Source organism: Colletotrichum phormii (genome assembly GCF_030913505.1).
Source record: "Colletotrichum phormii strain CBS 102054 chromosome Unknown BDP81scaffold_15, whole genome shotgun sequence".
NCBI lineage: Eukaryota > Fungi > Ascomycota > Sordariomycetes > Glomerellales > Glomerellaceae > Colletotrichum > Colletotrichum phormii.
The window spans coordinates 527,882-553,711 of record NW_026851457.1 but is presented as its reverse complement, the minus strand read 5'-3'; the positions used below and the strand labels follow the sequence as shown (position 1 = coordinate 553,711).

The window sequence follows — 25,830 nt, the reverse complement described above, 5'->3', positions numbered from 1 at the left end:
ATTGTTGGTGTGTCCACGGCAATCCAAAGGCGACATTACGCCTGAAAGATCAAGGTATCAAGAACTTTACACGGCTTGCTATGGACCTCATCTTGGAGCGGTTTGGGCATGGCAGGACTTTGATGAACGTCCCGCTCTCCCTCTGTAAAGGATGGACAGCAATTAAAGTGGAGACCGGGGTGTCCGAAAACGGCAAACAGAGGTGGTTATGGAACGGCAGGTATAAGATTCCAATTGCAGCTTATAGAATTTAAATCATTCGTTCATTTCATTCTAACTCAGTATTATCTTCAACGTCCTTGGATCAATTCCATAGTCGTTCGATTCAAAAGGCCATGACATATGAGGCACGACGTTCACTGAGCACGGAGATGGGGTGTAGTTGAATGGTGACGACGGAGAGCGGAAGCCGATGCCGTGACCGAGCGGATACCGCGTCCTCCGATTGCCGGACAGGCCGACCGACAGCCTGGAATCAATGACACGGGCAGTGACAAGCCCGCCACCGACGAATGTTACAATAAAAAAAAATTGGTCAGAATCTGGGGCGAAAGGTACCGCGAAAGAAGAGGCTTGCATTTCCGGATGGTCGAGCACGCAATTCTGAGCCCAGACCAAAGAGTGCGGATTTGGTAAGCAGGGAAGTCGAGGAAGGGACATCGAGTGGATCAGAAATGGTGCAATGTGGGGCCGTTGCAGATGGGTCCCGGTCGCTCATTGGCGCGCGATGGCGCAATTGTCCCCTAGTCGCAATTCTCCAAGCTTCAACAATTTCCAAACGCCGAGTTTCGCACGCGGACAAGCAGCAGCAGCACCACCACCACCACCAAGACCAAGCAGACAGCAATGCAAGATGCCTGACAAATGCCCGTCTCTTATTGCCTGCTGCTGCAATCCATTATGGAGTGCGCTTCTCGGTTCCCGGTGCTAGCTAGCTAACCGTGCTTGACCCCAGGGTGAGTGCCGGCTAAAGGTTCCCCTTGCCGGTCCTGCTCTCACTTTTTTTATTATTTTTTTATATGCTCGGAACCTGTTCGGAGTCCTTCTTAGACGAGAGCCTCTCTCTCGAACTTCTTCCTCTCTTCCCTTTTCCCTCTTTCTCACGTACAAATCTCAAGGTCCTCCTAGAACGAAGAAGCTCCTTTCTTGCCTCTTCTCGTTCAGGTTGACGCAAGTGACTTGAACTTGCTCTTGAGTCTACCAATTGTCTCCCAGTAGCGACCATTCTCTTGCGAGTGGTGAGGCTCTGTCTTCTGGTCCTCCGTGTATTTTGGACCATCTTTAATCGCATATTCTTTGCTGTACTTATTCCCAATTCTTCGTCCCCAAAACCTCCCAAGATGCAGTTCAAGCAGCAAGAGAGCACCGGCTCTGCGGCCGTCGTCGACGCAAAGTCGCCGCCCTCCTCTGCCCCTCAGAAGAAGGTCTCTTCCACCCTTCCCTTTGGCCAGCCCGTGGCCCTCTCCTCCATCTCAGGTCCTACCTACGTGACGGCCCAGCTGCTCGTTCAGCAGGTCGCCTTCCTGCTCTCCGATAAGATCTTCTCCTACTCCGCTCCCACCTTTGACCTCGACGTCGCCGCAAAGGCTTGGTCGGAGGCCAAGGAGCACAACATCCACGGCGAGACCACCGACCTCATCCAGCTCCAGACAAGGACCGGCGCCGGCGCCCTCGCCCTCGGCTACATCTTCAGTCCGGACTTTGACCTGGCCAAGAGACATCTTCCCCAGACTCTGCTCGCTCCTACTCTGAGCTTGAAGAACCTCCGCGGCGCATTGGATCAGCTTAGCCTGTTGTACGGCGTGGCCTCCCCCTTCGTTGCCCACGTCGCGGCTCTCGACTACGATGCCGCAAACGGCCTCGTCTCCGACTACGACACCGCGCTGCGCACCGCTGAGGACCTTGGCCTCGGCTTGGTCGCCAGCTCCAGCGCCTACGAGACTCAGCACATGGCCCTCTTCGCGACCCTCATGGCCGCCCTGATGCCCACGCTGCACATCTACGATGGCGTCAGACTCGCCCGCGAGACCTCCCGCGTCGTTGACGCTCTCAGCCAGAGCGGCATCGCTGACCTCTACAACAACATCACCTCCGAGTCCACTGGTGTCTCTGAGAGAGCCGCGATCTCTTCCAAGGTCGCCGGCCTGTTGGACGTCTTCAACAAGCACCTCGACCCTACCGAGGACCACGAGAGCCAGCACACCGCGCTTCTGGCCACTCTCATGACCGCCCTCACCCCCAACCTGGGAGTCGAGGACGGCGTCAAGCTCGCCAAGCAGACCCTCAAGGCCTCGGATGCCCTCAACAAGAAGGGTGTCGCCGAGACCTACAAGAAGATCTCGAGCGAGGTCCAGTCCCTGAACAAGAGACTCGACGACGCCGGCAAGGTCGTCGAGCTCCTCAGACTCTTCAACAACGAGCTCGGCACCGCCTACAACCTGTTCGAGTACCACGGACACGACCAGGCCGAGGCCGTCCTCGTCGTCTTTGGCAGCGCCGAGACCCAGCTCGCCAAGCAGGTCGTCACCCGCCTGGCCGCCGAAGGCGCCAAGGTCGGCGCCATCAACGTCCGCGTCTACCGCCCCTTTGTCGAGGAGGCCTTCCTCGCCAGCATCCCCGCCTCCGCCAGGACCATTTCCGTCCTCGGCCAGGTCAAGGACGAGCTCTCCGTTAGCGATGCATCCCTGCAGTCTGCGCTTTACACCGACGTCCTGGCCTCCGTTTCCTTCTCCGGAAAGTGGCGCCAGGACCCCACCGTCTCGGACGTCAAGTACTCCGCCTCCGAGGCCCTGACGCCCCAGACCGTCGCCGACATCTTTGGCAAGCTCCTCAGCGCCGAGTCCGAGTCCAAGCCCTTCCCCGCCTTGGTCCAGGCGCACCAGTACACCTTCTGGGACGTTGACAACTCTGTCGCCGTCGACTCTCCGGCCGTCGTCAGCAACTTGCTCTCCCGCGAGTCTACCAGCAACGTCTACGTCCACGAGTCCTTCGACAACCTGCTCCAGGGCGGTATCGTCCGCACCGACATCCGCAGCTCCAAGAAGGCCATCGAAGCGCCCTACGCTGTCGAGGAGGCCGATGTCGTTGCTGTCGGTGAGGAGAAGCTCCTCAAGGATCTCAATATCATCGAGAGCGTCAAGGCTGGTGGCAAGCTTCTCCTGAACCTCCCTACCTTCAAGGAGGAGGACCTCGAGAAGCGCCTCTCCCCCGTCGTGCGCAAGCAGATCCAGGACAAGTCCATCGAGCTCTACATCCTCGACGCCTCCGCCTTTGCCGAGAAGGAGCCCCAGGCCGTCAAGGTCCTCTTGGAGTTCGCCTTCCTCCAGATCGCCCGCTCCGACATCACCGTTGAGGAGGTCGCCAAGCTTGCCCTACCCGAGCGCTTCTCCAGCACCCTCGTCGAGACCCAGGAGGCCCTCGGCCAGGCCTTGCGCAAGGTCGAGTCCCAGTCCGCCTGGGCCGAGCTGCCCGAGGACGTCGTCGCCAGCCCCCTGCCTGCCACCATCAAGCCCAACAGCTTCGTCGGCTTCGACAAGGAGGAGGCCGAGGAGACCTCCCAGCTCGTCGACTGGCAGGCCGCGGCCAAGGGCCTCGCCTTCAAGGAGGCTTACGGCACCCAGGGCGCTCTCCGCCCGGAGCTGCCCGTCAAGACCCACACCATCACCGTCAAGGAGAACCGCCGCCTCACGCCCGGCAACTACGACCGCAACATCTTCCACATCGAGTTCGACCTCGGCGACTCTGGTCTCACCTACGACATTGGCGAAGCCCTCGGCATCCACGCCGAGAACGACCACGAGGAGGTCACCGCCTTCATCAAGTGGTACGGCCTCGACCCCGAGGCCCTCGTCCAGGTGCCCGCCCGCGAGGACAACGCCGCCTTCGAGACCCGCACCGTCTACCAGTCCCTCAAGCAGAACATTGACGTCCTCGGCAAGCCCCCCAAGCGCTTCTACGAGGCCCTCTCCGAGTTCGCCGCCGACGAGCGCGAAAAGGCCGTCCTCGCCAGCCTCGGTGGCGCAGAGGGCGCCGCCGACTTCAAGAAGCGCTCCGAGGTCGACTTTGTCACCTACGTCGACATCCTCCAGGAGTTCCCCTCGGCCCGCCCGTGCTTCCACGACCTCGTCCGCATCATCGCCCCGCTCAAGCGCCGCGAGTACTCCATCGCCTCCGCCCAGGCCGTGACCCCGACCTCGGTCGCCCTCATGATCGTCGTCGTCGACTGGGTCGACCCCCTCGGCCGCAACCGCTTCGGCCACGCGACCCGCTACCTCTCCGCCCTCCCCGTCGGCGCCACCGTCGTCGCCTCCGTCAAGCCCTCCGTCATGAAGCTCCCCACCTCCTCCAAGGCGCCCCTCATCATGGCCGGTCTCGGTACCGGTCTGGCGCCCTTCCGCGCCTTCGTGCAGTACCGCGCCCTGCAAAAGTCGCGCGGCGAGGAAATCGGCTCCATCCTGCTCTACCTCGGCTCCCGCCACCAGCGCGAGGAGTATTTGTACGGCGAGGAGTGGGAGGCCTACGTCGACGCGGGCGTCATCACGCACCTCGGCGCCGCGTTCTCGCGCGACCAGCCGCGCAAGATTTATATCCAGGACCGCATGCGCGAGTCCATGCGCGATGTTGTGCAGTCGTACATTCGCGACGAGGGCAGCTTCTACCTGTGCGGTCCTACGTGGCCTGTGCCTGATGTTACGGACGTGTTGATGGAGGCTCTTAACGTCGAGGCCAAGATGAGTGGCAAGAAGGTTAATGCCCGTAACGAGATTGAGAAGCTCAAGGAGGATGGTCGCTATGTCCTCGAGGTGTACTAGCCTTTGCTTCTTACGTACTAGACATCTGTTGTCATGTCTTGTATATATCATGATACTTGAGGGGTATGGTCGTACCGAAGAGTTTCCTTGTTGCTAGCCAGCTTTCTGGATTGAGCAATTGAGTTGTATTGAACGAGCATCAGACATTTGCTACGCCTTATGCATTGTACCATTGTTCTTGTTGTGCATGTTAGAATGTGCCACACTTCGCTTTTCTACCTCCCCAGCGTAAAATAGCTTCCAACGTAACGGTCTTAGTCGTTGAAACCACGAGACACTATCATCTCCAAGCTTATACCCTACTTTGTCAATACTTTGTCAGGTCACAAGTAGGTGGGTGACACAGTAACCTGCCGCTCAATACGTCTAGTGCCATGAGCGGTATATCTAGTATATAAAGCATATGGAACGGTCAAGAGTATCATGGTGCCAAGCAAAACCCTACGTCGTTCTCGCGGACAAGATGGCAGCGGCAGGAATGATCAGTGATATGGCCGTCTTTTGACGACAGGATGCGGTCGCGGTAGGAGGTCAGGTCCATTGTTGCTACTACTAGTCGACTGCCATGATTACTAGTACTACGTTTTCGTCTTCACTCTGTGCTTATTCCTTTGGTAATATATCGCGAGAAGCCTAGGAAAGGGATGATGAGAAGGATAGTGGTGATAGGACTATATGTGAGCCGGCCATGCTACCTTTATCACCCACTTGCCAGTTCACGAGCACAACTTTCCATAGCAGACCTCACTGGTAGAAGGAGGATTCAACCGAGCCTTCAAGTCAGGCAAGAAGGTATACCAGTAGCTCCCCCCCCCCCCCCCCCCCCGTGCTTGCTAAGCGTCTCCGAGATCTTGCAGTTACTATGGTTCATTTATACCCGCAAGACCATACGTTCCCCATAACTATCTTCCGGGACCAAGAGACTTTCTCTCAAAAAACCAACAAAAACGAGGCTCGCCGTGTCTTCCTGCGCAACCCTCAACCCCAATATTGTTACTATTTCACGGCTTATACTTGCCTAACAATCGGTAGCACAACTAACCTTAAAACGGCCTCACGCCCGGGCTTTAATCAAATCAGCAGCCTATATGATCGTCAACACACGTCTCCTCTCTCAACCCCTTACACCTTCATACCTCATCTCGTCATCAGAAAACTCACCTTCAGAGCAACAGCATACACAGTCTGCTGCGTATATGCCCCCGGCAAATCAGGCATAACACTCGCATCAACAACACTCAACCCCCGAACCCCATACACCTCCAACCCCTCATCCACAACCCCTCCCAATTCCCTTGGCATCATAGCCGCCGTGCCAACAGGATGAAATGTCGTCGGGCTAATCATCCGCCTCACAGCCTCGCCCAGCGCTTCATCACTCGTCACATTCGCGCCAGGGACAGTTTCCACGGGGGCATACCGCGCTAGCGTCGAGGACTCGAGGAAATATCGCCTCGTGAAGCGGATAAACTCGATTTGTACGGCTAGATCGGTGGGGTTACTCAGTGCGCGGTAATCGACGATTGGCTCAGAAAAGAAGGGGTTTGAGGTGTTGAGGAGGATTGTGCCGCGGGAGAGCGGGTGGAGGAGGACGAAATTGCTCTCTGTTGGCGCACCGCGGAGGAAGAAGTTGTAGAATGCGGCGCCGGGGGAGCGTAGTGCTGCCGCGAGGCGGGATTGTTGGGCTGCGTAGCCTGCTAGTACGGTGCGGTCGGTGTTGGGCGGGAGAAAGGCTGAGGGGGCCTGGGATTCGTAGGCGGATGTGATGGCGTCGAAGGAGGGTGCTATTACGGGGAAGGGGAGGAATGTTGCGACGTTGCCTGCGCCTATGGTTAGAGGTCCTGGAGGATGAAGAGGTTAGTGAGGTTCGTGATGTTTGTCTTTGAGGTGAGTTTGGGAGGAAGGTCGTACCGGTTCGGTTGGCTTCGAATTCTGCTTTGGCTTCGTCGATGAAAGTTTGGTTGTTGACGAGATCGGTCATATCGGGATGAACGTCAAAGTTGGTGACTTGGTAAGAGAAGATATCAGCAAAACTCAACGTTCTTGTCTTTGAAAGGAATATTCCGAAGCTCACAGGTAAAGGTAGCCCCAGCACCAACAGGATGGTCCTGGAAGTTCTGTCCCACACCGGGCAAATCGACGACGACCTCGATCCCAGCCTTTTCAAGAAGCGCCCTCCCTCCCACGCCGCTACGCTGCAGTATCTGCGGCGTGTGGATGGATCCCGTGGCCAGGATGACTTCCTTCCGGGCTTTGACGATCCGCGCGCCCTTGGCGGTGGTGGAGTTTGCCTCGACGTAAGAGACGCCGACCGCCGTCTGGGTCTGGCTGTCGCCGTCAAAAAGGATCTTGAGCACCTTGTGCCCGGTGATCGTCTCGTAGTTATCCCGCGCGGCCTCGATGCCGTCCCAGTGGCCTCGTCTGGCCATGGAGCGCGTCACGGTGGCTGGGTCGAAGGAGGTTGGGTACCAGAAGACGCCTGGGTCGCCGGCGCCTGAATCGGCGGGGAAGTCGACGCCTTTGATCTCTTTGAAGGCTTCAACTTCGGTCTCTGTGGTGAGTTAAGTATCATTAGCATGATGTAGTATTATGAATCAGTGGGGAAAATCCAAGGGGAGGAGATGGATACTCAGCATAGGCCAGTGGAAGGTCGGAAAGGAAGCGTGAATGCCGGAGGAGTTGCCCCAGTAGCTCGCGTCGTACTTGATGTCGAACTGCTCGGTCAGCTCAGGGGTAGGAGGGTGGAAGTTCCATGCCTAAGTATGAATAATACGTCAGTAACAGCCTCTCAGGGGTCCGCATGATAATTTGGGAGTATTAATCACCTTCTTAAAGTATGGCAGCAAGCCATCCCAACTCCACTCCGATTCATTGCTAAAGTAGGACCCCCATCTGTCGTAGTCCTCCTTCTGGCCGCGATGGACCTGCATGGCGTTGACGCCCGTCGAACCACCGAGCATGACGCCGCCAATGACGTTGATTTTGCGGCCGTTGAGGCCTTCTTGGGGCACGGAGGAGAAGTTGAAGGTGTGGGACTGGTTGCGCCAGGATAAGAGGCCCGTCGTGACGGTGTTTACCTGAGACGAGTTGTCTTTGGCTGGAGTGTTAGTCATACACATATATTCTCTAAAGACGTAGTTCTGGAGAAAAGTGCAAGGCTTACCGAATAAACCGAGCTCAATCACCAGAACCGTATCTTGCCAGGGACAGAGTTAGCAAATTGTGGTTGCTACCTGTTCTGCGGTGAGCTTACGCTCGCCGCTCTCAGTCAATCGATCAGCGACTGTCAGGCCGGAGGTGCCTCCTCCAACAATAACGTAGTCGTACTCGGATTTGACGTCACAAGCTCTGGGAAGAATTCTCGAGTGAGCGATGGATCGGGGGATACTTGATGATATCCCTCCCGGGATACTCATCAACAAGAGACCCAAGGCGGCCATAGAGGCAGAGATCTTTGGCATTTTGAGGCGTCTTTTCTAATTTTCAGACAGAATTGAGACACGGGATGAAGGAGAAGAGAGTAACACGGTTGCTATATGGCCAAGTTTCCCTCTATTTATATTGCTTCGTTCAAGAAGCCTTTGCCTGCAGAGTGAGAGGCCTATGCGAGGTAAGCTTGGCGTTTTCGCCGCCCGTGATGACCTCTGCCACTCTTTACGCCATCGACGATACGTGTTTGCGTCAAAACACTGTGAGTGCCATTCAGTTGCGATTGCTGCTTCTGGAGCGCCAACGTAGCAGCGCATCATGTCCTGCAGCCGTCGTCGAGAGCCTTACTCACGCGGCTTTGGCTACCTACCATCTCCGGCTTCACTTCATTCCAAAAGCCCATCCCAGCGCGCTTCACGCTGATTATCTTGAATACCGTGAGCTCTTCTTATCTCCAAGCATCGCAATCGAAGACAGCAAGATCACGACCCAACTTGGATTCCACAGATCTTAGATGGACTCCATTCCTGAGGAAGGGAAAACACGGAGAAGGGACTCAAGTTGTTGCTCTCGTTGACCAGCTGCAGCTAGCCTCATCGCAGGCCATTACCCCTCATCTCGACACCTTTCTTGGTCAATAGCATGCCTCGTCTTGCATGGCAAGCCGCATCTTCCATGTACGCGGAAACGCGGGAAGGACTGCCCAGACTGTCGGGTAAAGTCGAGGCGTGCCCGAATAGAACGGTCCAGGCGAGGGACGAAATCTCATAAGTCGACAAAGTGAGCCTGAAGTCAGGTTCAGAATCTCATCTGAGGGAAACACTCACACGCGAGGTTGCGTGCCAGTGGCGCAGCCTCTGCACGCATCGGGTCACGCCATACGTTTTCTCTCGTCTTTCCAGAGCGGGGAAGCTGACCGGGACGATGCGGGCGCCTGGAGCCCTCCCCTACTTACTGCTATTACGTCCTGACTGGTAGACGCTGTGTTCTTTTCTCATTCGCCTAATCCGGTCGTCGAGTCGGGGTTGTTAAAATATCGCCAATAAAGTGTCGTGGTCTAGACATGACTAACACCGAGGTAGATTTCTGGTTGCAGATTATCAAACAAAAGTACGACCTTGTTCCTGAGTCAGAAGATAGAGTACATAGTTATTATATTCAGTCTTGCTAGGTTCTTGTCCCGATCTGCTACGTGTAAGTAAGACGCCAAGTATCACGCTCATCTTGATATTTGCTACATACACAATGAAGGGAGCACTGCAAGCATGGCTACTAACACCAGAATCTCTTCTATGAAGTCATGGTAGTATCTTAGAGTAGTAGGAATAGCGACCTAGAAAGGGCAGACGCAGAACGGTCCATAGAAAATGTCTTCCTCCTAGACTCACCTAGAGGGCGACCGCACCCGGCATCTATCTGGCATAAAAGACAACCAGCCCTCCTTATAGCAAACAGTATAATTTTTTTAAATAGGTTATGTCATTCCGAAGAACGTATAAGACCACATTCAAATACACAAATAACACCGTAAAAGGCCTCGAGAGGGTGAACCTACGACATCTCCCTTAACACTGCCCAGGAGCCTTCCTGAGAACCAACCCTTCACACATCCAGGGGAGTAGATGTACAGAAAGTTTCCCAGACGAATTTGAAGCCAGCCCTCGGATCATGAGTGGGTACTCAGGGACGCACTTACCATCTCGCTCCTTCCCTCTACATGCCTTCCTTCCTCAACCTACCTTACTTAAGGGATCTAATCATCACTCCTGTTACCAGCACCCACTCCCAAGTGTTCAATGCTTCAGTATTGAGCATTTGGCCGAGTGGTATCGGCTCTGACGCAGAGTCGATATAAAACAAATACTCCAATGAAGCCTTGCTGGTCCGAGGGGCGCGCTGTTCGAATCCGGACAGGGGCGTGAATTATAGGGTCAGTATCCCCCCTCCTTCCTTCTAAATTTTTTTTTTTTCAATTGTGATGAACCTAAATTTGGGCACTGAGCAGCCAGTAAAGTATTTACGATTTGTAGACCGTTAATGCTGGATGAGCCGAACTGGAAAAATTAAATGTCAACAAAAGTTCCAAACCCGTCATCTGGAGAGTAGTTATAATCGAGATGCCACCTGACAACTGGAAATGCAACAACACCTTCTCGGTCCTCAATGCAGGAAGACCAACCTGGAAAAATCATGTTTTTGATGAATTTCAAGATGGACCGGGATATATGGAAGAAAGGAGTGAAGCTTATCGTGCGCTCTCCAGACTATTGCGATCACGTCACGGAATACTTCCAGTTCGGACCCCCTGATGGCGATATCGACCACACCACGATCAAGAAGTAAAGGTCACCAACCGCAAATCAAAATCGCCCATCTCATTTCATTAATATCATTAGATCTAACTTCTGCCTGAAGTGAAGTGGAACTGAGTCTAGTCAAGTCAACAACTCCACGGGAGGGGGGAGTGGCTGTGCACCACCCAAGCCCCTTTTCCAAAATGTCGCCCCCCCTACTTACTAGGTAGGCAAAGAGAGAACCATCACTTTGAAACTCCATCTTAGCGTTGGTATTAATCATTGGAGATTATGGAACTTTTGATTTTTCCTACGAGGATGGTATGTCCTTGTTTGAGATGGACAAAATCATGTTCATTCACGGAGAGGTGGCCAGCCATAGTCTGCCTTGCTCGATGCCCTATACAAGCCCCATCGCAGAATCCACTACCATCATAACGTCCGGTGATTTGGGTACGAGATCGGCCCGAGTCTAAGATCGTATCGTAGTTTTGGCAGATTCCCGATGCGATGGGGTTGACCTAGGTAGAAAGCCTCGCAGGAAAGTCGGTATCATGAAGCCCCCTTGACCTCTTACACGAGGTCACAATTAGCCCAGTAGGAATCACAGCCTCATCGACCTCGAGCATGACCACCTCTGGCGGGGTATATGAGAGCAATTTCTGATACAAGGCGTCTCAAGCTCTACACTGGACCCATCCCACAGACCTCTCGGCACTTCAAAATACCGTACGGTACATTCCCCTTGACCCAGAGGCGGTGTAACTTAGCCTCATGACTAGCAAATCTCCATGGACCATCTCATCGTCACGAAAGGAGACACCGCCACCAAAACGGCCTGGTCTAGATTGTCAAAGGGATAAAATATTGTTAGTATCTGAAAACATTGCATATGGTACCTCGGGAGTTTTGACCACCGTCGGCCTCATGCGGCTTGTGGGCTGCTCATCCCGGGGGCATAACGAGCAGGAGAATACGAATTCACACTAAAGAAGTAGAAAAACTGTTTGTGATGGGGATTCATGTACAATATCTTTGGAAACAATGTACAACTTTTGTATGTACTGCGACAAGTCCCTGAAGTCGAGCAGAGCTAGGCTTTACCCCTGCCCCCTCCCCTAAAACAACATCACCTTCTTTACTGCACAGTGAACCCGGCGTCGATGGGGTACGTGGCATACGACCAAGGCACAGCGCGCTGAAGGAGCTGGTAATCGAAGCCGTCGCCGCCGCCGCTGACGTACAGGAACTTTGTGAAGGCGGCCGAGGCGGCATAGGTAAAAGGCACGTTGGCAGGCACGAAGACGACGTCGCCCTGGATCAGCGTGACGGCGTCGTACCCCTCGACGGAGACCTCGAGGGCACCCTCCTCGAGCTGGAAGGCCAGGGGCTGGGCGAGGTTCGCCTTGGTGGCGGTCTGGTTGGACAGCAGGGGGCTCAGGGTGACGGTGCCCATAGTGAAGTTGCTGGCCGTCTGGTTGGCCGTCGCGAAGGGGGCGACGAGGTGGTAGACGCCGCCGTCGGCGTTGAGGTACTTGGGGCCGCGGTTCTTTGCGACAAAGTTGGGGGTGACGGCGTCGAGGGCGAGGGTGTTGGACGCCGTGTGCCAGGTGCTCGCGGTCGCGCCGCCCGCGCTGCCGTTGGCGAGGTCGCGGCGGGGGTTGAAGTCGAGCTGGGCGTAGACGTCAAAGGCCTCGAGGGCGGAGATGAGGGCCGGGTCGGAGCCGGAGGAGGAGCCGTTGGAGGCGGCGGGGACGAACTCGGAGCCCGTGGGGGAGACGAAATCCGAGTTGGCGATGGCGATGAAGAGCTCCTCGAAGCCGCCGGGCTGGATGACGCCCGTGAGCTGGGTGTCCGGGTCGGTGATCTGGAAGGTGTGGACCGTGTTGAGGGGCACGGCGCCGTAGTCGCCGGGGGTGAGAACGCGGGCCTGCTCGCCGGAGCTGTTGGTCTGGGCCCACAGCTGGAACTGGCCCTTTGTGCAGTAGAAGTTCTCGTGTGGGCCTTGTGGATGTGGGGGAGGACGCCCAGGTCGGACGAGTCCGGGGCATTGGTCTGCATCAGGGTGAAGGCGCCGGCGGAGGAGTTGCCCGTGACGGAGAAGCGGTAGACCTGCTCGCCGACGGCGACGGCACGGCCGGCCCCCTTGCGGAGGGCGTAGGGCTGCGAGGTCTCAGGGGCCTGGTCGACAAGGAGGCTCTTTCCGGTGCTCTTGGCCTGCTGCTTGAAGGAGTGACCCTGAGGAGCCGCCACCACGAGGGGGAGACCTGCTGCGAGCGTTGAGAATCTCATGTTGGCGAGTTGGTGAACTTGGACTTTTGTTTACAAGTTTGTCTAACGAACGACGAGTTCCAAGATGGCACACAAGCTGGATGGACGAGCAAGGAAGGAGATAACACCACCTCAGGGGAAACAATCGGAACTTATAGCAGCATGGGAGCAAACGAACCAACGCTACGGCCGGGCATGAAGATCCTCGCTCGGTGTCCGAGCCGTTGCCCCCCTTAGGAAGACCCCATGGCGGGATTTTCACCCAGTGTAACCCTTGCCGCATGTCATTGCTTGTCCCTGATCTGAACAGGGACACCGAGCTTCCAGGTCAAGCTACATACTCCGCTTGTCCACTGACTAACATGTTTCTTGTGGTGTTAACATGGAAACGGCCTTCTTCTTCGATCTAGAATGGCTCCATCTCGTACCCATTCGACCCGCTGTTCATTCCATTTGAAGAACCAAGCGCCAGGGATCGCGGGTATCTTGCATGCATGACGCAAACCAGGGCGAAGATGAGCTGAAGATAGCATCGACAAATGGAAGCACCGAAGGAGAGACCGAATGGAACCGGACACTATAACGGAGGTGGCATGTGGGTTGGCGTACGTATGTATCCCGATGATTAGAAGGAGGTGTGTACCACTCGAGTATGGGTCTCAAAGGGATTTGACGTACGTCTAGGTGGAATTCCCGAAGTTCCCTGTCAATCGGTAGACGCAAAGCCTCATGTCCACTATGAACGATTTGACTCCACCCGGGAATTCCGGACTTGAGGTGCTTCACACGTCGTATTATAGGGGAGTAGCGAAGTTGTCAGAGTATTGGAGTTGCGCAGCTCGGTCAAATTGTGGTGCCGTGAGCCGGTAATCCGTCAGACGCATCGTTCAAAAGGAGCATGTCTACTCCGTAAGCAGGATCGATATCAAGAGATGTTGTCTGCGTCCGAGCACCCCGGTGGCTTCAACACGGCCAAGTACACTTCGTTTCACGACCTTCCTGTTGAGGTCTTCCTGCTAAGCTTCTTCGCCAGGAATCAACCCAACAATCATAGCCCGAGTACTTTTCCAATCCTCTTTTCCGGTGTACGGGTGTACGACGGCGCAGCTTGGATCTTTGGGTAGCTGTAACGGCACTGCGTCTTAGGCTAGGCCAGGAAATGGAAAACAGAAGAAGGTATATTACACACAGACTTCTGCGGTCAGATCCGACGGAAGACACAGTCATGAACATTTTATTGTCGCTCATGTTCATCAGCAACCACTCGTGAGATTCCAAGGCCGTTTACGGCCGAGCGTGGCAGTGTTCACGGGGGGCTATCCGCATTTTGTACCAACTCGTCGCCAATCTTCGTTTGCAAGGAGTGAAATTGGCCATCACTTGACGACTAACTCTGAAGACTAAACACCAGAAAGTGATGTAAGCCACAACAAAATTGTATAGGGAGGATCGCTTGGTGCTGACCCATCTTGGTTGTCCCCGAGGCCAGTCTCACCCTGCCACTGGCATGGGTGTAAGCTTGATACCGGTGTGACGCAGAATCGCCCATTTACCGGGCGGCGTAGTGTACTAAGAAAATGTGTCAAAGAAAGGCAGGTGGCCTCACAGGATGTCCAACGTGAAGTCTTTGAGGCTTAACCCATGTGTGGAGCAATCAAGGGCAGGCGCTTGTCGATGTAAGCCACCGCTGCCGGGGGGTAAGGCGGCGGGTAAGGTAAGATGAGACCGTGAGGTGACCGTGTGGTGACCGTGTGGTGACCGTTGTCGGGGCCTCCGAATCTGGCCGGATCGTACCCCGTAGCTGTTGGTATGCTGTCCGTAGGTGGACGAAGGTCTACTAGCGGGAGCCAACGACGAAGCGCTATACGGAGTACATACAGCCTTGCTGCCTTGAAATAAAGTTGGCGCGGTCAAAAGGGGATTAATCGTTGTCATACCCCAACAGGGGTGCTGGGCATGTGTTGAAGATTCCAATTCTCTGGGATAGTGGGAATGGCTCGTGCGTAGAGCAGGTCCCGTATCGGGGCGTTTGCAGATCTCCAACGGTGTGGCTGCCATGTGAGTAGGTATGACCCCCTGTATCCCTATTGTAAAGTTCTAGAAGGGGGTCGCGTGAGGGGCGGGCGTGACGGCCTCATGGTTGAGATATCACGATTGCGGGTTCTCGAATGTGGACGAGGTTGGCTGCGTACCTGAGGTTCCATGGGTAAATCAGTAGCTTGGTGGTGAAGAAGAGGCCTCGAACACCGTATTCGCTTATGGGTCGGGCAAGTTGACTTTGTTGAATGGGAATAATGGAGAAAATGAATGATCCGGCAAAGGATAACCCTGAAAGAGGTGAAGGATGATGGGAAGCACTCCCGAAATGCCTGTTCGCAATGATGGCCAAATTCTTTGTCGTTTGTGGTGAGTGACACGTGAGACAAGGCAAATCGAAATCCCGTGAGCTCCAACGACTGTACCTGACCAGAAAGTTCGAAACAGCAACCTGGATGTCTCCACCTGCCAAACGAACCTGTCAGATAGCAAGGAAAAGATTGGCCAAACAACGAAAGTCTGGTCCTGCCGTCTTAGGTTCCAACAGTCCAAGAGAAATGGGTAAAACCAAGGCGGAAGAAGGAAGGGAGTTGGGAGGTAGCTTCTTTGCTGAGGTACCTACTTACCTTAGAACGCCTGCGTGTCAGCCTGTGGAGGCCCATTCATTGGCCCAGTCGGCAGAAGAACTGCGCATGTGGCTTGGAGGCCGAGCTAAGCCGGTTTGGGTACAACTTTCTCGTCTAGTTGGTAAGGTAGGCAGCTCCCTCCTGCCCCTCATTCAATGTGGGAGTTTCTCCCAGCCCACCTTACTTACCTCCGTCCATCTGTGCCGCCTCTCTGGGTCTGGGTCGCAGCATTGCCAGCCTGCCACTGCCTGGCCTAGGATCTCGTAGACGGTAGGAGCGCTCACCTTTGAATGGTGGTTCCAGCTGAGCTGGAAACCGCCGCATGTCACTTTCCTTACCTGAGGCCAAGCATGAGACCTCCTCCGAGCTAAAGGTACAGCCGGGGCGCTTGTTGGTACCGCAAACAAACGTACCTTCTTACTACTTTGCTTGTCATCGCACTACCTCACCCAGGGTAGACAATTTCCACTTCCCAAGGCTCAATAAAGGGGATTGAAAAAGGACCCATGATGATCGTCAGAGCTGCCGAGGAGCTTTGCGCATTCAATTAAATTGACTTTCGTCTCCCTGCGATCGTGGATCCTCGAAACACGGCGATAGAACCTCCCGACAAAGCAACACCTGCCTCTTGTGTACCGCCGATTTACTGCCTGGCCGCATTTCTGCCATCCCAGCTTTACCCGGCAGGGCACTTCAAAGAACAATCTCTTTATTCACTTCTCCCTACAGTCTCATGGGCAGCCTGTGCTCAAACATTGAAAAGGACGATGCACCTGGCGAGAAGGATTGTCAGGGTAGAAGGGACACCAATGCGAATACCATCATCACACGACTCTCATCCAAAAGGCTGCGGAAGCTTCGACGTCTCAACCATCACACTCATCACCACAGACACCAAGAAGACATAGACATGGCCCAAAAAATGATCGAAGCTCACGATAAAGTCTTCGATGCCGTCATCAGCAACGTCTTCAAGATGACCGGCGATCGCACTGCCATTAAGGGTCGGGTAAATACCATACTCGATCAACCCCCCGGCCCAAACTTTGATACAGAAGCCGATTACGTTCGCCAAAGAGAGGAGATCTTGAAGCGCGAGAATACATTATCATTTGATTTCCGCGCAAAGACACTGGCATCAAAGAAGGAGCAGAGGGCTAACGCCATCATTCAAAAACTCAAGGTAAAGGACAAGGAGGAGGTGTATGACAAGGCTGAGCCAAGGCAAGGACGGGGTGGTCAGAACCATCCGCGGTTTGCTGCTGACCATTTCTTGTCAAACGTCGACTTGATCAACCAGACGAGCCTATTCCGAGTCGCCGTCAAGATGCCAAAGGGAGCACATCTCCATATCCATTTCAACGCTTGCTTGCAGCCTCATGTATTGTTGGGCATCGCCGCGACCATGTCCCGCATGTTTATCAATAGCGATTTGTCCTTGGCGCCGAGCGCCGCAAAGACTAACCTTCAACGTTGTGAAATCCAGTTTTCCATCTTAGCGGCTGGAAAGGAGAAGGGCAGTGAGGGAAACCTCTTCGATGCCGACTACGCCGACGACAGGGACCGGCCAAGGAAAATGATGAAATACTCGGATTTCATCCTCCAGTTTCCTAAACACTACAACGGCATGGAGGCTGAGGAGTGGCTCACAACAAAACTTGTCTTCCACGAGGATGAAGCACACAACGAGCTTCAAACAGTCCAGGGAGCATGGGAGAAGTTCAACGGCCGGACGCGGATGATGAAGGGACTCTTCAACTATGAGAAGGCCTACAGAGAATACACACGAGGCATTCTTGAAGATTTTGTCCGCGACAACATTCAGTATGCCGAGATTCGGCCTAACTTCATGAAGACAAATCAACTCTGGAGCAACGACGGTACGCAGCAAATCGGCAACGAAGGTATCATGGAGATAATTATCGACGAGTACAAAAAGTTTCAGAAGGAGACCAAAGACTACTTTGGCGGGCTGAAGGTCATCTACTGCACCCCCAGGTCCTTTCCCAAGGAGACGGTGGCATTTGCGCTCGATGAGTGTCTCAGGTTCAAGCAAAAATGGCCCGAGTGGATTGCTGGTGAGTCAATGAGCGCATACATCTAGTTAACGCATACATCTTGTCAGCAGACAACTAACGGGAACAGGATTCGATCTGGTCGGCGAAGAATCACAGGGTCACCCTTTACGATATTTCATAGAAGAATTCCTTGCCTTCAGGAAGAAATGCGAAGAAGCTGTCCCTAAAGTCGATATTCCATTCCTCTTTCACTGCGGAGAGACAACAGATATTGGCAACGAAACGGACGGCAATCTTGTGGATGCCCTTTTGCTCAACTCAAAGCGCATCGGCCACGGGTTTGCTCTGGCCAGGCACCCCTATATCATGGAGCATATGAAGAAAAGGGGTATCTGCCTCGAGGTGTGCCCAATTTCCAACGAGGAGCTTGGTCTCACACCCCGAATTGCGGGTCACTCAATGTACAATTTGCTCGCCAACAACGTACACTGCACATTAAACTCGGATAACGGAACAATATTCAGGTATGTATATTGCTCATTCGGAAGCGGGCCACAATATAGCATGAAGCTAACCAGTAACCACGCAGATCAACTCTTTCGCATGATTTCTATCAAGCGATGGTGGGTAAGACGGACATGACCTTGTACGGCTGGCGACAGCTCATTGAGTGGAGTCTAGAGCACTCTTGCATGTCAAAAGGCGAGCTCAAGAAAGTGCGGGAGGAATGGGAGAACCGTTGGGGGCAGTTTTTGGACTGGATTCTTACTGAGTTCAAGGAGTTGGAGTGAGAAACCTCAAAGTAGAGACCTGGATGGAGCATATATGCTCTTTGCCCGGCTTTTCCTTGGTAAATGTTGAGAGATACCATGAGACAAAGATAGGGAAGGTTTTAGAAGATTTTAACGATGAATGTCTTATGATATCGGAAGAGCAATACTATTCATGCCTGTATCAAAAACTGGCACATGAAGTTGGCTCTTGCAGTGCCCGCTGGAAACGTAGACCAGTTGGTGACGATGCCGACATTCCGAAAAGAGAGAAGCAATCGCATAACATGCCCCGAGGCCAGAATATACGGCCTTTTACCTACTACAGCAAGAGTGGACCCTGTAGTCCTGTGACCTGATGTATCATTTGTGCCTACTGCGTCACTCATAGAACAAACTTCAAAGTTGGGGGCCGCATCGTGGGTGTGAACAGTCTTGGCGTCAGCCGCAACAACGGGCCGTTCCTCTTTCTCTTTGATTTTCCTTTGCCACACAATCCGTTTCTTCTAAATAAAGGCATGTGTGTAAACACGTTACTTCCTAATGACGTCTCGGCCGAGTCCTCATTTCTTTGATATCAAACTCAACCTTCAACTTGGGCCAGGGCCCGGTGCCAGCCCGAAATTAGGCTTTTAAGGTTAGTTGGCAGTGGGCCAGTCCCCCCCGCCATCCATTCGATGATACCCCTCCTCATCTCCTCCCCCTCTGCCCAGCCAAGAACCAGCCGCCGCGGAAGCCAACCCGATATTCACCGGGACCTCTCTTGCGCGAAGCCTTGCCTGGGCAGTTCTTTTTTGCCTCCCCCACGTGTTCATCTCATCTCATCTCTGTGTGTGTCTCTCGTATCCTAGACCATTCCCCTCAGCAACCCCCCGACGGCAAGCCTGCTATTCGGACATTGAAAGCTACTGCCACGAGGACGCAATGATGAGATAGTGAATACTTCGCTTTGGTATCGAGAAAGACACTCAATGGCCCAATGCTTCGAGGCGGAGGATACCGGCACGGTTACCTACCAAACATCGATCAGGCTGTAGCTTTGGCTCGTTATCTTAGCCCACTGCGCCACCGGACCTCTGTGTCACCAGTCTCAGCCTGATCTGTGTGAGGGGAACTTTGCCGGTCCAACGAGTGTTAAACCAATGCCTGTTGTCTGGTACCTGGACGTGTACATTACAGTCAAGTACCTCCCCGGGTGCCTTTGACTCGGGGTCTTCTAGTACTACATTCGCTGACCACTCACCCTGAATACTAGCAGAAGCAGACCGCAAGGAGACACTGGAAATGAGATATATAAAGGAAGCGTTGAAGATGTAAAAACGTTTGATTTCTATCTACACGGCAAACGTTGCGCGGGGGCTGATCTCGAGGCTAGTGATTATGCCGCGTACCCAGCTCTCTCTGTCTCGTCTTTCCCATCCTCCCGCGAAAAAACAACCGTCATGCTCTGAGGCTAATTAATAAACGCAATGCCAAAGTGAACCGGCCCTCCCTCCCCTTTTTCTTTTCACCAAAAAGCCAGGACGCAAAAAGTTGACTTCTTTATTTCGGAATCCCAAAACTCCAAGAACCGAACGTATGTGTGTATTATCAAGAAACTACGGCTGCAAGCGAACCTTAGTCGAACTTGATGCCCTTCTTGCTGGAGATGTCAATCAGACCACCGCGGTAGCTGCCACGCTTCTTCTTGTTCTTCTCCTTGGTGAAGCCCTTGCCCTTGGTGACGATGAGATCCTCGTGGGCGCGTTGCGAGTAGTCGTTGGGAACGTACTCGTTGCTGACGAAACGGGGGTCGACGTTGACGACGTCGGGGATGCGGGAGAAGGGCTTGTTGGGCACATGCTTCTCCTTGACGTTCTTGCCGCCGCGGTTGTTGGCGCGGTAGGTCATGGGGTCGGGGGGCAGAGGCGGGTCGGCGGCCGTGGAGGTCTCGGGCTTGAGCTCGGGGGACGTCTTCTCGAGGGTTGCGGAGGAGAGGGAGGCGCTGTCGGTTGATGCCTTTTCCTTCTTGGTCTTCTTGGCCTTCTTCTTGGTGTCTTCGTCGGAGTCGGAATCCGAGTCGGAAGAGGAAGACGAGGAGTCAGAGTCGGAGCCGGATTCGGGAAGGGGCACCTTTGCGGCCTCGGAACCGTCAGAGTCGGAGTCGCTGTCGGAAGAGTCTGAGTCGGAGGAGTCAGATTCGCTGGAGCTATCCGAGCTGGAATCGGAGGAGGAGGAGTCGGAGGACGAGCTGCTGTCGTCCTTCTTGACCCTCTGCTTCTTGGCCTTGGGGGCCTCGTCCTCGGAGCTGGAGTCGGAGTCGGAGGAGTCGCTGTCGCTGCTGCTGCTGCTATCACTGCTGCTGCTGTCGGACTCGGGCGCCTTGCGCTTCAGGCTTTGCTTCGGCTTAGGCTTGGGCTTCTCATCCTCGCTCTCGCTGTCGCTGCTGGAGTCGGAATCGGAGCTAGAGCTGGAGCTCGAGCTCGAGCTGCTGTCGCTGTCGCTGTCGGCCGCAGCCGCATCGGCCATGTCGACATCCTCGCTAGAGCTGCTGTCGCTAGAGCTCTCGCTGGTGGCCGGAGCGGTGGAAGAAGTCTGCCAGGTCTGGAAGACGGTGACCAGGTTGGGCTGGGTCGCCTCCTTCTTGGAAGGCTTCCAGCCGCTCTTGGTGCGCTGTTTCTGGAAGGCCTCGTGGGCGGAGGTGAAGGCGTTCTCGGAGAGGAAGGAGCCGACGAGGTCCATCAATTGGGCGGGAGGAGCCTGCTTGGTGGAGGTGGCCTCGGCCTTGACCTTCTTCTCGGACTTCTTTTCCGCCTTGACCTTGGGCATCTTGTCTGGTTGTGCAGTCGCGGAAGCCGTGGGGGTGCTCGTGTTGTTGGTTTTTGTGGAATTATTGGAAAATAACCAAGATGGAGGCGCAGACATGTGTATTGGGCCAGAAGGTGGCTCTTATTCTTTGCAATGGCAAGAAGGAGAAGAAAAGCAAATGGAGGTTGAAAGAACCGGCGAGTCGCAAATTCCTCGGTGAGAATGGAATCGTCCGTCTTGGGTCTTCCCTCACCTAGGAAAATTTCTGTGGGATCTCTGCGCCGGCGGATCGGTGTCTCCAAAATTTTAGTGCCAGGGTCCCTGCTCGCAACTTTTTTTCCTTCCCGCCCTTTCACTTTTGCGAAAAGTTCTTATCTTATCGGTGGATATCTATCAATCTGGTTTATGCATCTATGCAGTAAGCCGCCAGTGGTAACCCGTTGCCACGCCTCGTGCCTTAGCGCTTGCATCCAAACGGCAGGGGTGGCCAGCTCATTGCCCGATCAGCGACTGCCCGTTTGTTGACTTTCGCAAAGCTGGGCGCCTAGGCTTCGACTAGCGACCGAGCGCCATCCTCTTCCTAGGAAATCCATTTGATGGTGCAGCATATCGTAAATGACGAAGGACTCTGAGTGAAAGCCTCTCTAAAGCCCAAACAACCGAATTCGAGCTCCCATAAGAAACCCGACCGCGCGACCTTCTGCGTCGCCGTCTTCTTCCCAGTCCTTTGATCTTCGCGCCTGGGGTCAGGTCAGATCAGACATCTTTCCTACATCCACCACCCCGGTTACATCGAAACACGCAGCAACAATGAACGCTACCAAACGAAAGTTCAACGCCCTTATCCAGGGTATGGGCAGATCCTCCGCATCTACGAAATCGAACGACACCACGAGCTTGCCCTCCGAATCCCCTCGTCCATCGACGACTTCCCTCCAGCCCTCCAACACGAATTCTACAAACACGAACACAACGGCCGATACCTCTGTAAAACCGAGCATGTCGATTGAAGAGGACATCTTGTTGAAGCGGCGGCGCCTGCAAGCACTGACGGAAAAGAATGCCGCTACGATCAACAGCTCCCCTTCGATTCGTGCCACGGGAGCAGGCGCATCGACGACCTTCTCCAACGTGTCGCTGAAGAAGTGGGTTCCAAGGTCTGCCAACGTGACGGAAGTCAAGCACGCCCCGAAATTTGCACCTAGCGACCGAAACGAGCTCCTGAAGAGACTGGCATCGTTCCAGGAGATCACGGACTGGACACCAAAACCCGATGCAGTGAACGAGGTCGAATGGGCGAAGAGGGGATGGGTATGCCAGGGGAAGGATCGTGTGCGGTGCACGCTCTGCAATAAGGAGCTCGTTGTGAAGCTGAACAAACGCGAAGTCGATGGCAAGGAGGTACCTGTCCTTGTGGCGTCGGATGTCGGTAGGTTCATGGTCGCCAGTCCTCGTCCCTACTCAGAACTGATTGGTGAAGCAGAGGAAGCGTTAGTAGAAAGATACTCCGATCTTATTGTCACGGCACATCTAGAGGAATGCTTATGGAGAAAACAGGGGTGCGATAGTGAGTTTGTCCAGACCCTCCTGATGAAGCGAAGAGCTAACTTTTCTAGACTCGCTACTCCGGCTATCTCTAACGAATGCTAAAATCAGTATGGAGGCTTTGCGGACACGCTATGATGAGCTCTGTGCAAGGAAACCCTTCCTCCCCTATGAGTTCAACTTGAGGCTGCCCGAGGGTCTCAATATTGACAACGTTCTCACCCAGCTGCCGGAAAACTTCTTCGCAAGCCCACCGCCAGCCAAGGACTCTCCGGATCCAAAGGAGCCAAACAGAGTCGCTTTGGCCCTGGCAATGATGGGATGGCAGGGCCTCACGAACCCCCGAATTGGCGCAGTGCCGAATTCGGCATCTTGCCACACCTGCTTGCGACGTCTCGGTCTATGGATGTTCAAGAGTAAAGAGGTCAGCACCGAAGGCGAGATCCTCGTTCCCGCGCCAATGGACCATCTTGACCCAGTCAAAGAGCATCGTTTCTTCTGTCCTTGGAAGAACCCTGTGACGCAACGTCTGGGCAGCGCGAAGCCCGGGTCAGACACGGGTTTGGCGGCTTGGAAGTTGCTGACGCAGGTGCTGAAGAATGATGCTTACCTTCGCGGAGCGCTCGAGGACCGGCCGAAGAATAGGTCGACGTGGCATAATAGAGGCGCCTCGGTGCCTTCGACGCCGGTTCGTAGGGGCGCTGCGGCGCCTTCGACACCAGGGGGTTACGACTCACCGAGCGCTGCTACCGAGCCAGCAGGCGACGAGGACGAGCAATCGAGAGAAGCCAAGGACAAGGAACGTTGGGCGCGTCTGAGGAGGGTGAAGAGTTTGTTCGAGTCGAAGAACGCAAAGAAGATCCGTCGGCAGCTTAGTAGGCCGGGCACGGCGCGCTCGACCGTTTCGGGTGTGGGAGGAGACAAGGAAAAGGAGAAGGAATAATGCAGGATAGGCGGTCTGCACTATCTGCTGAGTCGCTCACTTGAAATTTCAAATTGGAACGGAGGAAATGAGGAGTTCTTGACGGATATCACACGGCCATCGAAGGCCTGTTTTTTGCAATTTTTCTTAGCTAAAATACCCATATGATGGAACTTGTCTGAAGCGTTGGTTCATCAATGGGTTCTCCCGCAGTTTTCGAGTGAACTATCTCACCTTGATATCACTGCTGAACATCCCCTTTCCGCCGCGACTGGTACTTCTGTGCATGCCTTACGATGAGTTGCATTGCTCTCTAGAGGGTATCTCTTCTCTTTGAATAACTGATCACACTATCCTACATACATGGTCGTACAAAAAGTCCTCCGTCCCCCGCTCGCTCACGAAGACCAGTCTCCAAACTTCTTCTCCAACTCCTCAAACGACACCACGTCCCCAGACCACGCCGCCGGATCGCTCTCCAAAGCTTTACCCGGCTCCAACCTCTTCTTCTCGCCCTCGTCAACTATTCCTCCCTCCTCCCGTGCCCTTTGAGACTTCTTTTTCACCAATGCCTTGGCCACCACCTTGGCCCTCTCCGGCGCAACAAACTCCCTCACCCCCGCCAACTCAAGAACCCCCATCCTCACCCCCGCCATCCCCGCCGCACCGCTCCTCGTCCCATCATCCACCTTCCAGCTCTTATCGCCGCGCTCCATCCTCGCCGCGGTGATGTACACCCTCTTCACCCAGCCATCCCACCCCGTCCGCGCAAAGCACCGCTCCGCCTCGCGTAACCGCTGCGCGATGCCCCCTTCCTCGCGCGCTTTGCGGGAGAGCGCTTTATCCATTTTCGTAAAGACGAGCATCACGGGGCGGCCGGCGTCGGACAGGAGTTTTACGATTTGGGCGTCCTTTTCCGAGACTTTCTTCTCGGACGACAAGAGGAGGATGATGCCGCGGAGCATGGTGCGCTTGTTGATGTATTCGACGATTTCGTGGCCCCATTCTTCGTGGGAGGCGTAGCCGTAGCCTGGAGTGTCGACGAGGATTATGCCGTGTTCTGGTTTCTCTTCCTTTGTGGCACCGCCACTACCGCCCTCGGCTGAAGAAGGGGAGGCGACTGGTTTCCGAAAGGGCAGGCCTGTCAGCGGTCCGACGCCGTAGGCGTTCATGGAAACCGTCTTGCCCGCGCGGTCGCTTACTTTGGCGAGCGACGCCGCGCCGGTAAGGGCGTTGATGAAGGACGATTTGCCGCAGTTGCTGGCGCCGACGACGCAGATCTCGGGGGTGGTGGTGTTGAGCGGGTGGTGTTTGAGCCGAAAGGCCGAGTACAGGAACGTCGCGGGCGGAGACAAGAAGAAGCGCGCGGCGAGGGCGTGCGGGAGGACGTCGTCGTTGGTGATGGGGTCTGCGACGATGGTGCCGCCGTCGCCTTGGAGTTCGATTTCGGGGGCCGGTGGGGGCGGTCTTCGGGCTAAGCGGAGGTCCTTTTCTGAGATTTGGATTGCTGCTTTGATGGACTCTGGGCTTGCGATCATGGCTGTGTCGCGGTTTCTGCGGGATGGTGGTTCGGGTCTTGGCGGTTTGGGTTGGCGGATGGGTTGCTGGTGTTCTTTTGATCTCTTTGGGGGGGTGAAGTAGAGGGATCTGGATTCCCAGACGTCCTTGTGGTTGCTGATCTTGTCCAGTTCTTCTTGGGATAGTTTTGGCTGGCTAGCAGTCAGTACAGACCTTCCAACTATGAACTCCTCCTTTGGGGCGGGAGAACTGATGTTGTTTCAACTCACTATCAGTACAAAACCGCCGCCTTTCCTCTTGGGTGCCGGGGGTCCGTCGTCCCTGGATGATCTCCTCGGCCGGGGAGGGCTTCTCCTGGGCAGTGACGTTGAATACCTCTCATCCCGACCACGGTCATTAGGGGACGCACCCCCAGAGCTTCTTGAGTTGAAGTCGCCGCCTGGCCGTCTAGCGGGTGCGCCTCCTGACCGCGGAGGCGGCGAAGGCCTGGTGCTAGACCGGCCGCCGCGGTGGTCCTCCTTTTCCCTCAACCGAGCAGTCTTCCCGTTGTCGAATTCTTCCAGTCGTCTTGGGTGTTTCCGTCCATCATACCAGCCGTCAGCATCGGGTTGGGGAAGCCATGCGTTGTAAGTCGGCCTGCTGCTCATCCATCGCTGCAGCGTCAGGAGCGGCCGCTGAGCGAGGGCACGACAGTTACAAACATGTTTGAACATTTTTTACAGGCCAATCATGAAGGCCAGGTTAGTGTTTTGAAAATTTGACATTCATTGCCACTGGTGTTGAATTACGATTGCAGATGTGC

At 54.8% G+C, this 25,830-nt stretch overlaps 7 protein-coding genes across 7 annotated transcripts; 3 read left to right on the top strand and 4 right to left on the bottom strand.

Moving 5' to 3' along the window:
• Positions 1 to 847: 847 nt before the first annotated feature.
• BDP81DRAFT_432652 (FAD binding domain-containing protein) lies at positions 848 to 5,093 on the top strand. The gene has a single exon (XM_060590801.1). It carries the CDS (start codon positions 1,341 to 1,343, stop codon positions 4,809 to 4,811), a length of 3,471 nt encoding a protein of 1,156 aa, XP_060442955.1. The 5' UTR covers positions 848 to 1,340; the 3' UTR covers positions 4,812 to 5,093.
• A 772-nt stretch (positions 5,094 to 5,865) lies between these two features.
• Positions 5,866 to 8,227, bottom strand: BDP81DRAFT_493638 (GMC oxidoreductase-like protein; the record flags this gene model as incomplete). Its single annotated transcript, XM_060595360.1, has 8 exons — positions 5,866 to 5,895; positions 5,973 to 6,652; positions 6,723 to 6,818; positions 6,886 to 7,362; positions 7,441 to 7,567; positions 7,637 to 7,902; positions 7,975 to 8,007; positions 8,065 to 8,227. The coding sequence occupies 8 exons, from the start codon at positions 8,225 to 8,227 to the stop codon at positions 5,866 to 5,868; spliced, it is 1,872 nt and encodes a 623-aa protein (XP_060442954.1).
• A 3,445-nt stretch (positions 8,228 to 11,672) lies between these two features.
• Positions 11,673 to 12,826, bottom strand: BDP81DRAFT_408170 (uncharacterized protein; the record flags this gene model as incomplete). The annotated part of the gene is made up of 2 exons (XM_060589040.1): positions 11,673 to 12,503; positions 12,560 to 12,826. 2 exons carry the CDS (start codon positions 12,824 to 12,826, stop codon positions 11,673 to 11,675), a joined length of 1,098 nt encoding a protein of 365 aa, XP_060442953.1.
• A 2,883-nt stretch (positions 12,827 to 15,709) lies between these two features.
• BDP81DRAFT_432649 (adenosine/AMP deaminase) lies at positions 15,710 to 18,477 on the top strand. The gene is made up of 3 exons (XM_060590800.1): positions 15,710 to 17,546; positions 17,614 to 18,010; positions 18,076 to 18,477. Exons 1-3 carry the CDS (start codon positions 16,202 to 16,204, stop codon positions 18,275 to 18,277), a joined length of 1,944 nt encoding a protein of 647 aa, XP_060442952.1. The 5' UTR covers positions 15,710 to 16,201; the 3' UTR covers positions 18,278 to 18,477.
• A 1,396-nt stretch (positions 18,478 to 19,873) lies between these two features.
• BDP81DRAFT_451570 (SRP40, C-terminal domain-containing protein) lies at positions 19,874 to 21,064 on the bottom strand (the record flags this gene model as incomplete). Its single annotated transcript, XM_060592639.1, has 1 exon — positions 19,874 to 21,064. The coding sequence occupies one exon, from the start codon at positions 21,062 to 21,064 to the stop codon at positions 19,874 to 19,876; it is 1,191 nt and encodes a 396-aa protein (XP_060442951.1).
• Positions 21,065 to 21,563: 499 nt separating this feature from the next.
• BDP81DRAFT_432641 (C3HC zinc finger-like-domain-containing protein) lies at positions 21,564 to 23,777 on the top strand. Its single transcript, XM_060590799.1, has 3 exons — positions 21,564 to 22,472; positions 22,527 to 22,610; positions 22,660 to 23,777. Exons 1-3 carry the CDS (start codon positions 21,854 to 21,856, stop codon positions 23,529 to 23,531), a joined length of 1,575 nt encoding a protein of 524 aa, XP_060442950.1. The 5' UTR covers positions 21,564 to 21,853; the 3' UTR covers positions 23,532 to 23,777.
• BDP81DRAFT_432639 (uncharacterized protein) lies at positions 23,760 to 25,795 on the bottom strand. Its single transcript, XM_060590798.1, has 2 exons — positions 25,298 to 25,795; positions 23,760 to 25,219 (listed from the first exon to the last, which is right to left on the bottom strand). Exons 1-2 carry the CDS (start codon positions 25,739 to 25,741, stop codon positions 23,909 to 23,911), a joined length of 1,755 nt encoding a protein of 584 aa, XP_060442949.1. The 5' UTR covers positions 25,742 to 25,795; the 3' UTR covers positions 23,760 to 23,908.
• Positions 25,796 to 25,830: the final 35 nt, after the last annotated feature.